The sequence below is a fragment of the Scheffersomyces spartinae genome, assembly GCF_019049425.1.
Source record: "Scheffersomyces spartinae strain ARV_011 chromosome Unknown scaffold_5, whole genome shotgun sequence".
Lineage (NCBI taxonomy): Eukaryota > Fungi > Ascomycota > Pichiomycetes > Serinales > Debaryomycetaceae > Lizanozyma > Lizanozyma spartinae.
In genome coordinates, this window is record NW_025065052.1 from 3,748 (window position 1) to 19,874 (window position 16,127).

Sequence of the window (16,127 nt, forward strand, 5' to 3'; positions counted from 1 at the left end):
ATTAATTACTAACATTTTTCTAGAAGGTTCTGTGAACAGCGACACCACAGAATCCTAGAGAAGAACACCCCTCATTATGCGAAGATGCGATATTACACGATATGAGATAAGCCGATGATTCATCGTTTGAACGTCATAAATATAAATATACAGAGAGAAGACATCTATAAGGTGTTGGCTTTAACTTAGACACCATTAATCTTCAGCCTTTGGTTTAACAAATACTGCGAAAAACTGAGACCAAAAATGTTACAACTATCAACGATTAAGCCTAACACTATACGCGATGTACAATCTGGTTATTGTACTGACGATAACTTGACTGAAAGTCTGAAACGACTAAAGGGCCAACGCAATGTGACGACTATCGTTCCCAGGTTTGGAAGTCACGAGTCGTTTTTGGTGCAAGTCAGACAGGGCAAGGATCCAGCATATATGAAAAGGGAAATTCCGGTCAAGATCACGTGATCAAAAGAATGGATATAAAGTAGCGGGGTTACTTATGCTAATAGGGATTACGGTATAATGTATGTAATGATAATAATATAATATAATAATATAATATAATAATATAATATAATAATATAATATAATAATATAATATAATAATATAATAATATAATAATATAATAATATAATAATATAATAATATAATAATATAATAATATAATAATATAATAATATAATAATATAATAATATAATAATATAATAATATAATAATATAATAATATAATATAATCATAATATAATATAATTATAATGACGTAGTATATATTAATCTATTCAGATAAAAAAGGAATTAAACCCTAAAGACTATCAAAATCTTCGTTGGTCAAGTGTCATAATCGTCAAACCAGGTACCCAATGAAAAAACAAAATGCATAAACATAAACTTATAACTCAATATTTCCAGGTACTTCCATATCTTCATCATCACTTGATAAGCTACCCACATCACTCAATTCATTATCTTCGTCAGAGTCCACCACGTTCTCACCTTCAATATCTCCGTTGGCAGTTGAAGATAAGGCATATTTCCGTACGTATTCTTTAACAGTATCGTTGTATTTCTGCTCGTCTTTGGTCATTAGATTCGAGGCATCTGTGTTCAACGGATCACTAGGGTTAGCATACCGAAGTAAATGAGGGAGAAACTTATCAAAGATGTTTAACAACCCAAACATAGGAGACCAGGTTTGGTTGATGACATCAAGACACACGGAACCGGAGCTCTCGTCAATGTTAGGATGGAATATTTTATTCATGAAGCCAATAGATGGCAGTTTAATGGGATATTGATCTGGCAATTCTACTCGAATCTTCCACAGTCCTCCGGAATACGGAGTATCTTTTGGACCGTTGAAAACAACGATAAATTGTTGTATGGAGTCATCAATGAGAGTCACATCAAGATCACTCATCATCAAATCCATGACGTCCTTTTCTATTCTTCTTTTAGGACTACTCATAATGAAGGAAGGATCACACGGAGTACACTAAGATTATTGTTATTACTGAGCACTATTGTTATTATATTAATCTCAAAGTTCTCATGCATATGCTTGCGTAATATCAAGTATAAGTAATTTGGGTTTCTATGCAGCAAGTAGAAGAAGTATAGTTAATGTAGGAGTGTGTTAGTCATTTTGCCTTTAATCCTTGGGGGCCCTTTAAGAGGGGGGAGGACACGGCGCTACCAATACACAACATATCATAAGACTATATCAGCACACGACTAAACTAAGAATACTTAATTATTATGTAATCATGTGACCTGAACAAAAGTAAAGTACGGAAGTAGTTCTCTGTAGAATATACTGCACATAGAGAGTAGATAAAACAAGTATAAACCTGCACTATAACGTACATTAGTTACACTTCCCTATCCCGCAGCTTAAATTAACACATTTGTACTTAATCATGCAACAGAAACTGCTCATGTAGTTAGGGCGTGTTAAACTTGGCGAGAAAATTAATCTAAATCAGTATACTATAATAGCGGTATGCTAATTACCGTTATAGCTACCTCAATAGCACTTTTACGGTTATATACTGTGATATACTATAATAGTAATGTCCCATAATATAATAGTAATGTCCCATAATATAACAATGTACTATAACTTTGTTCTATATCTATGTTCTATACTTTCTTGTATGATATTTTTCTCCTTCGATAACCCTAACCACCTTTTTCGCAGAGGTTCACATACATTCATAAATTTGCTCATGTCAATGTCCGAAGGTGAAAGGCTGCGGATATAAATGCCGATTTCAACTTTATGCAATGCATACCTTCTCATAAGATAGGAGAAATGACTCAGTTTATTTGCTCATATCGATCAGCTTCTATCCCCTGGCTATATATATGCACAAATATATAAAGCGTATCTGCCACTATTAAACGTATGCAAATGATCACATCTCTATAGTTATCATCATGAATATGGCTCCTAGTACATCAAGCATGTCTATGTCTAGTGCAACTATGTCCATGGCTAGTGCAACTATGTCCATGGCTTCTGCAACTGCTTCATCTTCTATGAGTATGGGTATGAAGAAAGGTGGGTGCAAAATTTCCATGCTTTGGAACTGGAATACGGTAGACTCTTGTTTTATTGCTAAATCATGGAAAGTATCTTCCAAGGGTTCATTTGCTGGTTCATGTATTGGAGTCTTCTTTCTTTGTATTGCTGCTCAATGGCTTCATCGCTTCTGTCGGGAATACGACATAGCCATCGGTAATAAATATGTCGCAAGAACTTCTCTTATGAACGGTGTATCTGAAGAAGGTTCCAATTCTTCCTATGATGAAAAGAAATTGGTCAATGCCGGCTCTAGTCCAACCTTGGCTAAAGATCCTTTGGTGTATACCCTTTCTCACAAATGGTTGTTCACGTGGTTGACGGACGCCACGTTTGCTAATGCTTATGAGCACTTGGTGAGAACGTTACTTTTCACTGTTGAATGGGGCCTTTCGTACTTTATCATGCTTTTATTCATGTACTACAACGGGTACATTATCATTTGTTGCATATTGGGTACAATGGTTGGAAGACTCTTGTTCACTTATAATGAGCCACTTGTTTATTGTGGCCAGAATGTTGCTGCTGCTGATAGTCATGATGCAGATAGAAAGTGTTGTCGCTAGTGGAATTAATGGTTGCTCCGATCACGTGACACACACAGCAATGACCTCTGTATCTGTTGTGTAGATCTTTCTAGACTATTACCCTGTATTATATACACCAAACGTTCTTTACTCCGTAATACCGTAACACTAAAACAGAATAATTATTACAGATGTTGGATAATATTGGTTGTATCTACGAGATAGCCCGTACGATGTAAAGCTTAATTTTAAGCATTAACGCAATTCGTTCGCGATGTAAAGAAAGTATACATTTGATTGCATATGTGTATATGTATGGAAGAATTAATCTACGTACATAAGTACATACATGTTTATGTGCATACTTGTACATATAACTGCCCATATTAAAGTAGAACCTTCTGGATAATACTAGTTGCTTGTGGAACCTTCTAGTAACACAAAGACGCAGTGGAAAAAATGTGGGGGAACTTTGGCACTATATAAGGGGAGGTAATCTTCCCCCTTTAGAAGCCAATTTTACATAACGTTCTACACTTTCTAATCATTAAATTGATAAGAATACCCAAAACTACAACATCAACAGAATGTCTAGTAAAGCAATTGGTATTGACTTAGGTACAACCTACTCTTGTGTTGCACATTTTGCAAACGACAGAGTTGAGATTATTGCCAATGATCAAGGTAATAGAACAACTCCTTCTTATGTGGCTTTCACTGATACTGAAAGATTAATTGGTGATGCCGCAAAGAACCAAGCAGCTATGAATCCCGCTAATACGGTTTTTGATGCCAAGCGGTTAATTGGTCGGAAGTTTAATGATCCTGAAGTTCAAAGTGATGTTAAACATTTCCCATTTAAAGTCATCGATTCTGATGGGAAGCCCAAGATTCAAGTGGAATTCAAAGGTGAAGCTAAGGTGTTTACTCCAGAAGAAATCTCCTCAATGATCTTAGTCAAAATGAAGGAAATTGCTGAGAATTTCATGGGTACAAAGATCAACGATGCAGTTATCACCGTGCCAGCTTACTTTAATGACTCTCAAAGACAAGCAACTAAGGATGCTGGTTTGATTGCTGGTTTGAATGTTTTGAGAATCATTAACGAACCAACAGCTGCTGCAATTGCTTATGGTTTGGATAAAAAGAGCCAAAGTACCGGTGAGAAATTTGTGTTGATTTTCGACTTGGGTGGTGGTACTTTTGATGTTTCCTTATTAGCAATTGATGAAGGTATTTTCGAAGTCAAGGCCACTGCAGGTGACACACACTTGGGTGGTGAAGACTTTGATAACAGATTGGTTAATCATTTTGCAACCGAATTTAAAAGAAAATACAAGAAAGATCTTACCGGCAACCAAAGGGCCTTGAGAAGATTAAGAACTGCCTGTGAAAGAGCAAAGAGAACTTTATCATCTTCGGCTCAAACTTCCATTGAAATCGATTCCTTGTATGAAGGTATTGATTTCTATACTACCATCACCAGAGCGAGATTCGATGAATTGTGTGCTGATTTGTTCAGATCCACATTGGAACCCGTTGAAAAGGTTTTGAAGGATGCCAAGTTGGACAAGTCTCAGGTCAATGACATCGTTTTGGTTGGTGGTTCTACTAGAATTCCCAAGATTCAAAAGTTAGTTTCTGATTTCTTCAACGGTAAGGAACTTAACAAATCTATTAATCCAGATGAAGCCGTTGCTTATGGTGCTGCTGTTCAAGCTGCTATTTTGACTGGTGATACTTCATCCAAGACTCAAGATTTGTTGTTGTTAGATGTTGCTCCATTATCTCTTGGTATTGAAACCGCAGGTGGTATCATGACCAAGTTAATTCCTAGAAACTCTACTATTCCTGCTAAGAAGTCAGAGACTTTTTCTACTTATTCAGACAACCAACCCGGTGTGTTAATCCAAGTCTTTGAAGGTGAAAGAACCAGGACTAAGGACAACAACTTGTTAGGTAAGTTTGAATTGTCTGGTATTCCACCTGCTCCAAGAGGTGTTCCTCAAATTGAAGTCACTTTTGATATTGATGCGAATGGTATTTTGAATGTATCTGCTCTTGAAAAGGGTACCGGTAAGACTCAAAAGATTACCATTACTAATGACAAGGGTAGATTGTCAAAGGAGGAAATTGAAAAGATGGTTTCTGAAGCAGAAAAGTTCAAGGCTGAAGATGAAAAGGAAGCTGAAAGAGTCCAAGCCAAGAATGGATTGGAATCTTATGCTTACAACTTGAAGAACACCATCGAGGATGGTGAAATGAAGGATAAGATCAAGCCTGAAGACAAGGAGAAGTTATTGGCTGCTATCAATGAGACCACTAGCTGGTTAGACGGTGCCCAAGCTGCCACCACTGATGAATATGAAGACAGAAAGAAGGAATTGGAACACATTGCCAACCCTATCATTAGTTCTGCCTACGGTGGTGCTGGAGGAGCTCCAGGTGCTGGTGGTGCTGGCGGGTTCCCTGGTGGTGCCGGAGGATTCCCTGGTGGTGCCACAGGTGGTGCTTCAGGAAGCGACTCTGGTCCAACAGTTGAGGAACTTGATTAAACTATAACAAACGGTGGTGGATAATCCCTTAAGGAATATATGTTTGGATTTTTTTATTTCTAGGTTATAACATACCTTTCTCTTTTTTAGCTTTAAGTTTTTTATTGAATAAAAGTATTTTGATTATTATCATCTCCGTAGAATACAGATTGCTGAAGCTATTACCCAATTTAGAATCAACACAGTACCAATTTTTTTATCTAACATCCAATTATTAAATAGTATGCCCGCAATTGTGAGGGCAACGTTAATGACAAGAAACCCACAGAATAAGAGTAACGAAGATGAGATCTCCACTTCATAGACTGATTTCCCACTTGAAGATAAAACAATCAACGCACTAACCCCTAAGGAACACATGGAAATAAGAGGACCTCCAAAACACGCACCAAATGCCATTAATGGTGAACCACCTTTGGCAATAGTTATATTTGATACGAAATCTCCAATCGAGTTTCCCAATGCAAAAACTGTTACTCCCAAGACTTCATCACTAAGTCCATAGACCAATGAAACCGTTTTCAAAATGGCTATGACCTCGGTAGCAAACGACGAGATCCAACTTATGGACACTATGAACCCCAACCCAGTACAAAATTTGTTAATCCTGATTAGCTTTGAAATGGCCCTATAGTCATTCAATACAGTTGGATAATAGAAGGAAACCACATATGCTGTAGCTGCTGAAAGAAGTAGCAGTATAGGATATGATTTATAAGTATCATGTCCTACTAAAAGTCCATATGCACTTGCTGTCCCAAAAAATGTCTGTATAGTCAACAATTTCTTATCGAATGCAAAATCAAAATCAAAGTCATCGAGTTCGAACGTGGTTTGGCTTTCATTAGGAAACTCAGCCATACGACGACTCTTCTTATATTGTTGAATTAAGAATTCTGTGAGAGTATAGTCTCTTGATGGTGTCGAAAGACGGAGAAAGATGGAGATGGGATATGAAGCAATGAACAAGACTTTACTTAGGATATCCAAATTGTTAAATCCTGTGGCTTCAGGTAGAAGAAGACGAGCATGGGTCTTATTCAAGCTTGAAACTGAAAGTCTTCTTCTTGTTTCATATCCCACAAATTGCGCAACAAAGTCATCACTGTTCTCATAATTAATATCTCCGTTAACATGAGCATGTGGGTCCAGTCCCGAACTCAAACCTGGGTCTTCTAATCGGATAGACCCATGAGAAGAAGGCTCGGAAGATCTTGTTTTAGGCAATAACGGTCTTTTCAAGGTATTGGAGTCTGAGCTAAGAATCAGACTGAGCTGGTTTTCTTCAGCCTCAGCCTCGTCTTCGTCTTCCTCATCTTCATGTTCCAACCTTTGCTCAGATGGAGGAGGGTTAACCACCACCATTGAATCAATAGTGGGAAGATGAACGAAATCATCTAGGTAAACCTGGTCAATGCTTTGGATTGTTCTTTCATAAGACTCTTCTCTGGAGAATCTGCTTCGAGAACGTACTTGCTGCAAGTGCTTTCTTACTCTCTTTCTAATCACGGAATGAGACAAGATAACAACAAACACATAAGCCATGTATAATGAAAGTAATAATATGCAATTGGAAATCGTGATTTTAGAACGAAATACAATGTAGAACATCACAACTGACACCAAGAGGAACATGGTTGAATCTCTTACAAAAAGATTCCGTTTGACTTCTGTAGGGCTTATGACAGCCACAGACCCAATGATCACTGAATTGATGAAGAAGGCTGCTCCCAATAGCTCTGACAATGCAAGACTTGCAGACCCTAAGCTCATTGCTCTATAGGTGCTGAGAACATCAGGTGCACTATTACCCAATGCAAGAAGGGTCAACCCAGCCAAATTATCAGACATATTGAGCAACTTGGAAATGGAGTACAAGTTTGGACATAAGTAGTCCGACGCAGTAGAACCTAGACCTAAGAACAGTAAACCCAATACAATGGCTGATAACATGGTTCCAATACGTTTCCACAGATTTGACCAACAGTAGTGCATGGATAAATGGTGAAGCATACCAACGTTGTATTCCTCGGGATCACAGTGGTTTCTGACGAAAGCACATTGGTCTTCTTTTGGTTGGGAATGAACGTCGGAACACATCGGGTTGGTGGACGTGGTTACATTGTGAACCATTGAAGCTTGTGCTCCAACGCAGAGCATCACGCCAGACGTCAAACCTAGCACCACTAATCGCATACCATATGGAAAGACTTGTATGAACAGTAATGGAGTATATTTCTTCTATCCAAGTTCAAGAACAAGAATTAATGAATTAGCCCTATTGTAACTAAGTTGGATACGTCACACTGGATACAGGAGGTTCCTGTCCGAACTTGCGTATTTACATCTTAGTTGAGGTGTAAATGGTTGGCACACGGTTTTGTCGATGTTGCTTCGTTTGAATGACGATAAAGAGTATCAAGATACGATGCATATGACGTAAACGATACCTATCATAAAAGTGATGTATAACATTGGCACTTTTGCACGGACCACATTAAGGGAGAAATATATCATCACTGCAGTTCTGCCATCTAGTACAATATAATACTGATTTAGTTACAAACTACAAATCAAAAAATCAAAATCAAATACAAATGTCGAGCTGATCATTGCACCAAACCCCATACGGGAGCACGAAGGCATACCCTTAGAAATAACAAAGTATTTACACATGGTTTGCTGCACCCAAGATCAACCGCTTTATTCTCCAGTCCATCCAAAGGAGCGTATCCACAACAATATTCCGGTGGTCATGGGCCAAGAACGCCGTATTGGGTTCAACCTCAACGGAATGCTATAACGTTGCAAATGGCTGTGAATTTTGCGTTAAGGAGCAAAATAGTAATGGCATTTTCAACAGTGGATTTCCTCCTCTATTTATACTTTTGCGAAGAGCTGCAAATTTTTCTGTCCGGGTAACAGAGCTGTGAGATATATACAGGAGTAAGGTTAGCTGCAAACTATACAACAGTTACTATTTACTAGTGCATTAGACGTGGCTAGTTTCTATTGGCTTAAGAGTCAATCTAACACTATAAAGGTAATAGTATATTTCTATTGATAACTGCTGCAACGGGTAAAATTAAGTACATCCCTCCTTCTACGTTTCAAGTACTTGTATGATCTTCTCAAACACATCTTCATAAACCTTATCACCCCAAATAGTATCCATATGTTCATAGGTTGGACATCTTATGATATCGATCAACTTTTCTCTCATTTGGGGGTTCAGACCTAGAACCAAACTTTTGAAACTCTTGATATCAACTAATAAATCCGCGTCACCATAGAAGACTAGCATGGGTACATTGAGATGAAAAGATATAGGGAACGGCACAGCACTATGGCTTCGATTCTCGTAGTAGTTCGAAAGGGTGGTTCTACCAATTGAACATGTTTCATTATACATTTGGAATCGTTTGCTGTGGATAATTTGAAACCAATGGACTAAGCATTTAACTGAAGAGTTCAGAAACATATAAGGATACCCCAAGACTTTTTGATCCTTTGAAATGTTCGTACCACTCCAACCAAAGAGATACTTTAAACATATATCCACTATTGTTTCGTACCATTTCGAGCCTAAGAAATGACACCAGAATGATACAGACAGAAAGAGGGCTCTTTTACCAAGCAATGTGTATAAGAAAGATTCATCTTGAGCTGCTAGTTTCACCATTACTTTGAATAAGGGGTGGTGTAGCTCTCGAGGCACAATGGCTGGAGAAAGCGCAACGAAAAGGTCTAAGTATTCATTCAAATATGGCTTCAAACTCAAACAAGCAAACAACTGAGAACACCCTTGGGAGAATCCAACATATGTGATTCGTTTGGTACATCCATAGAAACCATAGATATATTTTAGAGTGTCACAGATATCATACATGGCAAACTCATCCAATGAGAAGTCCCAGAACTCCTTCAGAGAGCTGGATAACTTTAAATGTTTCCGACTATATTTATTTCCTCTGTTATTGCCTAGCCAAACTTCATGGCCTAGATCTGCTAGAAGGAACGGTAAGTTCTTGTTCTTGTATGAACCACAAAGCCATAGTTCCGAGCATGTCATTAATCCATGATGAAAGTAGACGATCCGCTTGTCAACGGAGACTACCTTTTTCTTCTTCTCCAACTTATGGAGCACTAATAAATACCCGTCTTCAGTGGTAACAACATGTTCTGCTACTGTGTACCCGAATTTTGATGCGAGTTCACTGGTTCCCATCGGTTGATCATTGTTATCGCGTTTCCCGTACGGGTCTTTAGCTTGTGGCCATAGCCAACTGGATATACAATGGAGCGAAAGGATTGCACACGTTCGAACCACGAACGCCACGGTTCCAATAAGTCCCATCAACAGCTATTGGAGACCCAGCGCCTTACTTACACTACTAAATAACAAGTGTCTATCAAATGCGATTATCGGAACTTAACACTACCAGTTCGGAAACAATACGCAAGTGTTTCTATGTACATTATTGGGTTCTTACGTATTATAACTAACTCCATTTCCACCAACTACTTTTGGAAGAAACAGGCTTCACATCATTTTGCTCTTCTTCGTGGAAAACTAAAGTTTTGGCAAACTTCTCGTGGTCATCCAATTCTCTTAACATGGCTTCTTCTTGGTCTTGTAAACGTCTAGTGGCTTCCAAAACGTGTCTTTCCGAAGGGGTATTCAAGGCAAAAGCACTTTCTGTGGTTCGTCTAAGTTCATCAGGAATATATTCTGAATCCTTTACCGGTTTAATGATCATCTTGGACTCTTTAGGATAATACAAATCTTCATAATCTTGATCAGAAAGCTTCTTACCCATCTTCTCTTCCAATTTTAATCGAGCTCTATAAAAGCTGGACATAACATTTTCACTACCATCATTCCAACGAATGAAAAATGACCCATAAACTATAATGGTACCCACAACAAACATACCAAACCACCGAGTACCAGTGTTTAATCTTTGGTTGGTGTCAACTCTTCTTAAAACCTTATACTGACCAGGATACAACTCCGAAGCAGGACGAGGGGTGTAGTTCAATCTTTTCATGGTCTCATTAACCTTCTTGTATTGTGTAGGGTTTCTAGGTACAGATGAGAACCCTGATGGTTGGTTGCCGGGGATCTTAAACTCCGAGGGGTACCCTTCTGGGGGTCTTAAATCTGTTGGATCATAGGGATTATAAGGAGCCTTTGGGGGAGTCCAACCCTTTGGATTCGGCCTTCTTTCAAAGTCCATTGTGTGGGTAGATACAAACTAGAGAGTAGTAATTAATTGTGTGAGTTGTAAGTAAATTTTCAAACCTTGAGAATGAGAGAAAGCCCCTAACACCAGACCTATGATCCACTAAGGGAAATATTATCTCCGTCCGCAAATCTAAGTATAGACCGTGATGTTCTTCACTGTTTACTGATCATATGGCTTGGGACGAGATGTATGAGTTCTTCTCGTTGGAGACTCTTGACACTCGATTGGAGGCTCCAACAGAAACCAAAAAGAAAAGTCGGATCCAAGAACAAGCACCTCCAGTATCAAAGTGGAACACGACTGAGTTCAAAGTATATGGCGTAATATTTGCTATCGCGGTGCCTTGGATGTTTAAAACTGCCATGGATGCCTCCAACGAGACAAATGCCAATTACAGTCGATTTCAACATCTTTTGCTGGACGGGTGGATGTTTGGCCGTAAGGTTGATAATTCCGATGCTCAGTACCGATTCTTTCGAAGCAACTTCTTTTTGTTGATGGGCCTTGTGGCTATTCATTTTGGTCTTAGAAAGGCTACAACGTCTATAATAAGAAAGAGAACAACGTTTGATTTCCTCTGTGGAATTGTGTTCCTCTTTGGTGCTCATGGGTTCAACAGTCTCAGAATCATTATCCATATCCTAGTCAATTGGATCATTGGACAATATGTCAGCCATAAGAAGGTTGCTATTGGATTGACATGGGGCTATGGAATCTTAACACTTTTCCTTAATCATTGGTTCAGAAATACTCCTATTGGGATTGACTTTATTGACTCAGGTTTCAAAGGTATAGTAGCTCGTTGGGACGTATTTTTCAACTTTACTATGTTAAGAATGCTTTCGTTCAATTTAGATTATTTGGAACGGAAGGAAAAGGTCCAAGATCCAGAAACCATTGCTATGGAGAAAAAGTTGGGCGGTGGTACAGTAACTCGTCAATTGGATGATAGAGAAAGATTAACTGCTCCTTTAGCCTTAAATGATTATAACTTTGTGAATTATATTGCATACCTTTTCTACTTGCCATTATTTATTGCTGGTCCAATAATTACCTTCAACGATTACATTTTCCAATCCAATTATCAACCCTTAGCAAGTGTACTGAACTATAAGAGAACTGCTATATATTTCGGTCGTTTCTTATTCTGTGTGTTGGTGATGGAATTTCTTCTACATTTCATGTATGTGGTTGCAGTCTCTAAGACAAAGGCTTGGGAAGGGGATTCAGTATTTGAAATTAGTATGATTGGATATTTCAATTTGAATATCATTTGGCTTAAGCTTTTGATTCCCTGGAGATTGTTCAGGTTTTGGAGTTTATTAGATGGCATTGATCCTCCGGAGAATATGATTAGATGCATGAGTAATAATTATTCAGCATTGGCATTCTGGAGAGCATGGCATAGGTCTTACAATCGGTGGGTTATTAGGTACATTTATATTCCCATGGGAGGCGGAGGAAGATTCCGTATAATCAATAGTCTTCTAGTGTTTACCTTTGTTGCTATTTGGCATGACATTGAACTTAAACTCTTGATGTGGGGTTGGCTAGTGGTTATATTCTTGATTCCGGAGATTGCGGCCACGGCTATATTCAACCAATACAAAGGTCAATGGTGGTACCGGTACGCATGTTCTATTGGAGCCGTATTTAACATTTGGATGATGATGATAGCCAATTTATCTGGCTTTTGTTTGGGTCAAGAAGGTGTGCTTTTATGGCTCAAACAAATGTATTCCACACCGTTTGGTGCGTTATACTTCTTCTTGTCACTGGGGGCGTTATTTGTGGGTTCTCAAGTTATGTTTGAGACTCGGAACTCGGAACATCGTCGTGGAGTTAACGTCAAGTGTTGATGTACACAGTCTATAATAGCTTAGGTTATACTTTTATAATCTGGGGTAGCTATATAATCGTGTACTTACCGAATATTCGCATGTATAACAAAATGAAATGTCTTATAGTAATAAGTCAAGCACATATGCTTACCTCTACTATGGCTCCTCCAACCCCAGTATACTCTAAAGCGGAGATAGCAAAGAGATATGCCAAAATACTAGAAACCCCCGAGGAGCATGAATGCACTCTTATGCTGTTAACACAATACGAGTGTACATTTAAAATCGACAGTGAACGACGTCAAGCCCCAAAGATACTTTGCATGCCATTCAAAAGGTTATTCCAACGATGTCAGATTACAGTGATGGAAAAGGTAGACGGACATAAAGTTCAGACAAAGAAGTGGATCAACATAGAAGTAACCGATGAAACCACCAATGAAGAGCTTTTCAAGAATGAAGAGTATCGAGATCAAGTAGCTGAATTCAAAGGCGCAGAACAAGATCTTAAACGGCTCATGGAGGAAGAAGTACTATAGAAATAATAATGAATGTAATTATATATAAGTAGTTATATATATATAAATGTAAGTAGTAATATATATACATAAGTAGTAATATATATACATAAGTAGTAATATATATACATAAGTAGTAATATATATACATAAGTAGTAATATATATATATATCAATAAGTCGTACCTTCTGCAGGTTGTTTCAACTTCTTGTTTGAAGGAGAAGCCATAGTTTTCCGTAACTCAAGTAACACAGTTTCCATAGTGTAAGATCTCTTCCAGTTCTTCAAGATATCAAAGCCATTAGTGACTTTACCCTCGGTATCAACACAGGGCAAGTTGATCTTTGAGATGAACCGTACCAGGGGTGGCTTCTCAGGATAAGTATCGTCACATACAATGTGTAAGGAGTAGATTCTATTTTCATGAGTAGAATGAGGAGGTCCTAAAATGGTACCATTCCAATAAGTCATAGTGATATCATCTGAGCTTGCTAACCCATAAGAAATGGATTCAGCACCTAAACCCTTTTCCCCTTTTTCTAGTTCTTCTAATAGTTTAAAGTTTCTTGGACTAAAGGAGTTAGTTACTGGTTACAATAGTACTGGTCATGATGTCGTCGCGATATTAGTATACTTACATCTTGGACATTATTAATATTATTATTGTATTACAGTGAAGAATAAGATCACCATACAAAGTTAATTTGATCCTCTCATGACTACACAAAAAGATCATCAGAGAAATAATCTACAGGTGCGTAAACAAAAGACAGCCACAGCGTAAACAACAGCACGGGACATCAACACCAAATATCAACATCGAACATCAATTCATAACACAGCCAGGTATAGGGCAAACTCCAGCATACCTTAACATCAGCTGCCCGTGACTATGAGTACCTCGTCTCCGTTTGTGGATCATCCACAGGATCTAGAGATGACCACATCCAGACTCCAGTTCCAAATCAACAGTCTCCAAACAGAGAAACAACTCCTAGAACAGAATAGACTATCCATGGCTGAACGTTACGAACAGACCATCAAGGCCAAGAACGACCGATTGGCGTCACTCCAAGCCAACTTTGATTACGTGTTGGACCAGAAGAAGGAACTAGAGTCAAAGTGTGACAACCAACTCCAGATCAGTTCCAAAAAGGCAGAGTCAACAGATAAGTTGATTGTGGAATTGGAGTCTGAATCCAAGGAGTTGAAACAGACTGTTCGTCAACACGAGAGTACAATTTCTCACCTATCCACAAAGCTTGCACTGGTGGAATCAGATGTCAATGTGGAGAGGAATTTGGGTCTTGAGTTAAAAGGCAGGAATAAGACTTTAAATGAAGAAATTGAACGGTTATATGAGACAAATCAACAGCTTTTAACTCAGGCTAATACCAATGCCAATTCAATGAGTATCATAGATAACTTACATTCAACCATTGAGTCATTGCAAAAGGAAAACAACCAGTTGAAACTAGAAAATTCAAAATTGCTTCAAGAAAGGACTTCTATTGAAGTCCTCAAGCAAAAGAATATCACCTTGACTGAGAAATTACAAGCAGCCGAAATGTTAGAAGAAAAGTGTTGTAAATTAGAGATTGAGAACATCGAACTAAACCAAAAGTTCGATGATGTTTTCCAAGTTATAACAGAAACTGTTGAAAATTTTGAAAAAAAATCAAGTGCTTCATTGGTTTATGATTTCTTAACCCAATTCACTCACTTGAAGAACGAGAATCTCGTTCTACAAGATAAATTGAATATTCAACTCACAGAAGGACAAGAAAGAAGACATGAATTGGCATCATTAATGCAAGATTTAGACCATTTTAAATCAGAATATACAGAAATTGACATGATCCTAAAGAAGAAAGATGAAACAATCACACAATTAGAAAATCAATGTCAATTGAACCTAAAGGAAATACAATTCTTGAGGAAATCTCTTCATGATGATCAGCATTATAATTTGCTGCTGGTGACGAGCAATAATAATACTAACCCTGCAATAGATGAATATCTTTCTAAATTGGAGAAATCTGTGGACAAGCTTCGAAGCGAAAATAATAACCTCAGGAAACAATCACAGCAACAATTGTCTTCTCCTATTTCCGGAATGAAACGTGCTAGATCGGATAGCAATAGTACCACAAGCGAGAGTTCTATCAAAAAACTTCAAAAGGATAACATTGAACTTTCCATCACCGTTGAAAACTTGAAAACACAAGTCAATCAATATAAGAAGAAAGTAAAACATTTTGAAGATAGTCAAAAGAAAAAGAAGGAATTAAATGTCTTACAATTGAAATTAAATCCTATAAGCAAAGATCAGTTTGTTAAGCAACAAGTATTGTCCGCTTTGCGGAAAGAAAATGAAGAGTTAATTTCGATGTACATAAACAAAGCGATTACAGTCAATGACTTAATACCTAAATCAATATTTGAAAGACAAGAAATCGATAAGCAAATCCTTCAGTCCAAAATTGATCAATTATCGAAACGTTTAACAAGATTAAGGGATACTTATGCACAAAAGAGCAAGGATATTTTGAGTATAGTATCAAAATATTTTGGATATGTGATTGAATTTCTTCCATCTCCATTGAATCCTCATGATTTGACTTCAAGATTGAAGCTTACTCCTAAATCTATACAAGCAATCGATAAATCATCCTATGTGATTATTGATTTAGAATGCAAGAATTTGAAAGCTTACGGTAATCATGTGTTCAAACAACTATTTGATGAGATTGACCAAGAGATTGACGGTGATCCTACAAAGCAAATACCCTGTTTATTATCTGCGATTACCTTAAAGGTCCATGAGAAATATAAAACGAAATAAAAAGT

The 16,127-nt window shown here is 37.7% G+C and overlaps 10 protein-coding genes across 10 annotated transcripts; 5 read left to right on the forward strand and 5 right to left on the reverse strand.

Moving 5' to 3' along the window:
- Positions 1–894: 894 nt before the first annotated feature.
- Positions 895–1,470, reverse strand: UBC8 (E2 ubiquitin-conjugating protein; the record flags this gene model as incomplete). The annotated part of the gene is made up of 1 exon (XM_043194628.1): positions 895–1,470. One exon carries the CDS (start codon positions 1,468–1,470, stop codon positions 895–897), a length of 576 nt encoding a protein of 191 aa, XP_043050379.1.
- A 998-nt stretch (positions 1,471–2,468) lies between these two features.
- CTR1 (high-affinity Cu transporter) lies at positions 2,469–3,152 on the forward strand (the record flags this gene model as incomplete). Its single annotated transcript, XM_043194629.1, has 1 exon — positions 2,469–3,152. The coding sequence occupies one exon, from the start codon at positions 2,469–2,471 to the stop codon at positions 3,150–3,152; it is 684 nt and encodes a 227-aa protein (XP_043050380.1).
- A 548-nt stretch (positions 3,153–3,700) lies between these two features.
- On the forward strand, positions 3,701–5,668 carry HSP70 (Hsp70 family chaperone; the record flags this gene model as incomplete). The annotated part of the gene is made up of 1 exon (XM_043194630.1): positions 3,701–5,668. The coding sequence occupies one exon, from the start codon at positions 3,701–3,703 to the stop codon at positions 5,666–5,668; it is 1,968 nt and encodes a 655-aa protein (XP_043050381.1).
- A 129-nt stretch (positions 5,669–5,797) lies between these two features.
- KQ657_003937 (uncharacterized protein) lies at positions 5,798–7,768 on the reverse strand (the record flags this gene model as incomplete). Its single annotated transcript, XM_043194631.1, has 1 exon — positions 5,798–7,768. One exon carries the CDS (start codon positions 7,766–7,768, stop codon positions 5,798–5,800), a length of 1,971 nt encoding a protein of 656 aa, XP_043050382.1.
- A 1,003-nt stretch (positions 7,769–8,771) lies between these two features.
- On the reverse strand, positions 8,772–9,896 carry TGL99 (Tgl99p; the record flags this gene model as incomplete). The annotated part of the gene is made up of 1 exon (XM_043194632.1): positions 8,772–9,896. The coding sequence occupies one exon, from the start codon at positions 9,894–9,896 to the stop codon at positions 8,772–8,774; it is 1,125 nt and encodes a 374-aa protein (XP_043050383.1).
- A 274-nt stretch (positions 9,897–10,170) lies between these two features.
- Positions 10,171–10,908, reverse strand: MCU1 (Mcu1p; the record flags this gene model as incomplete). The annotated part of the gene is made up of 1 exon (XM_043194633.1): positions 10,171–10,908. The coding sequence occupies one exon, from the start codon at positions 10,906–10,908 to the stop codon at positions 10,171–10,173; it is 738 nt and encodes a 245-aa protein (XP_043050384.1).
- A 179-nt stretch (positions 10,909–11,087) lies between these two features.
- On the forward strand, positions 11,088–12,776 carry GUP1 (O-acyltransferase; the record flags this gene model as incomplete). Its single annotated transcript, XM_043194634.1, has 1 exon — positions 11,088–12,776. The coding sequence occupies one exon, from the start codon at positions 11,088–11,090 to the stop codon at positions 12,774–12,776; it is 1,689 nt and encodes a 562-aa protein (XP_043050385.1).
- Positions 12,777–12,916: 140 nt separating this feature from the next.
- Positions 12,917–13,436, forward strand: KQ657_003941 (uncharacterized protein; the record flags this gene model as incomplete). Its single annotated transcript, XM_043194635.1, has 2 exons — positions 12,917–13,288; positions 13,434–13,436. The coding sequence occupies 2 exons, from the start codon at positions 12,917–12,919 to the stop codon at positions 13,434–13,436; spliced, it is 375 nt and encodes a 124-aa protein (XP_043050386.1).
- A 12-nt stretch (positions 13,437–13,448) lies between these two features.
- MMS2 (E2 ubiquitin-conjugating protein) lies at positions 13,449–13,926 on the reverse strand (the record flags this gene model as incomplete). The annotated part of the gene is made up of 2 exons (XM_043194636.1): positions 13,449–13,848; positions 13,916–13,926. The coding sequence occupies 2 exons, from the start codon at positions 13,924–13,926 to the stop codon at positions 13,449–13,451; spliced, it is 411 nt and encodes a 136-aa protein (XP_043050387.1).
- Positions 13,927–14,214: 288 nt separating this feature from the next.
- Positions 14,215–16,122, forward strand: MAD1 (coiled-coil domain-containing protein; the record flags this gene model as incomplete). Its single annotated transcript, XM_043194637.1, has 1 exon — positions 14,215–16,122. One exon carries the CDS (start codon positions 14,215–14,217, stop codon positions 16,120–16,122), a length of 1,908 nt encoding a protein of 635 aa, XP_043050388.1.
- Positions 16,123–16,127: the final 5 nt, after the last annotated feature.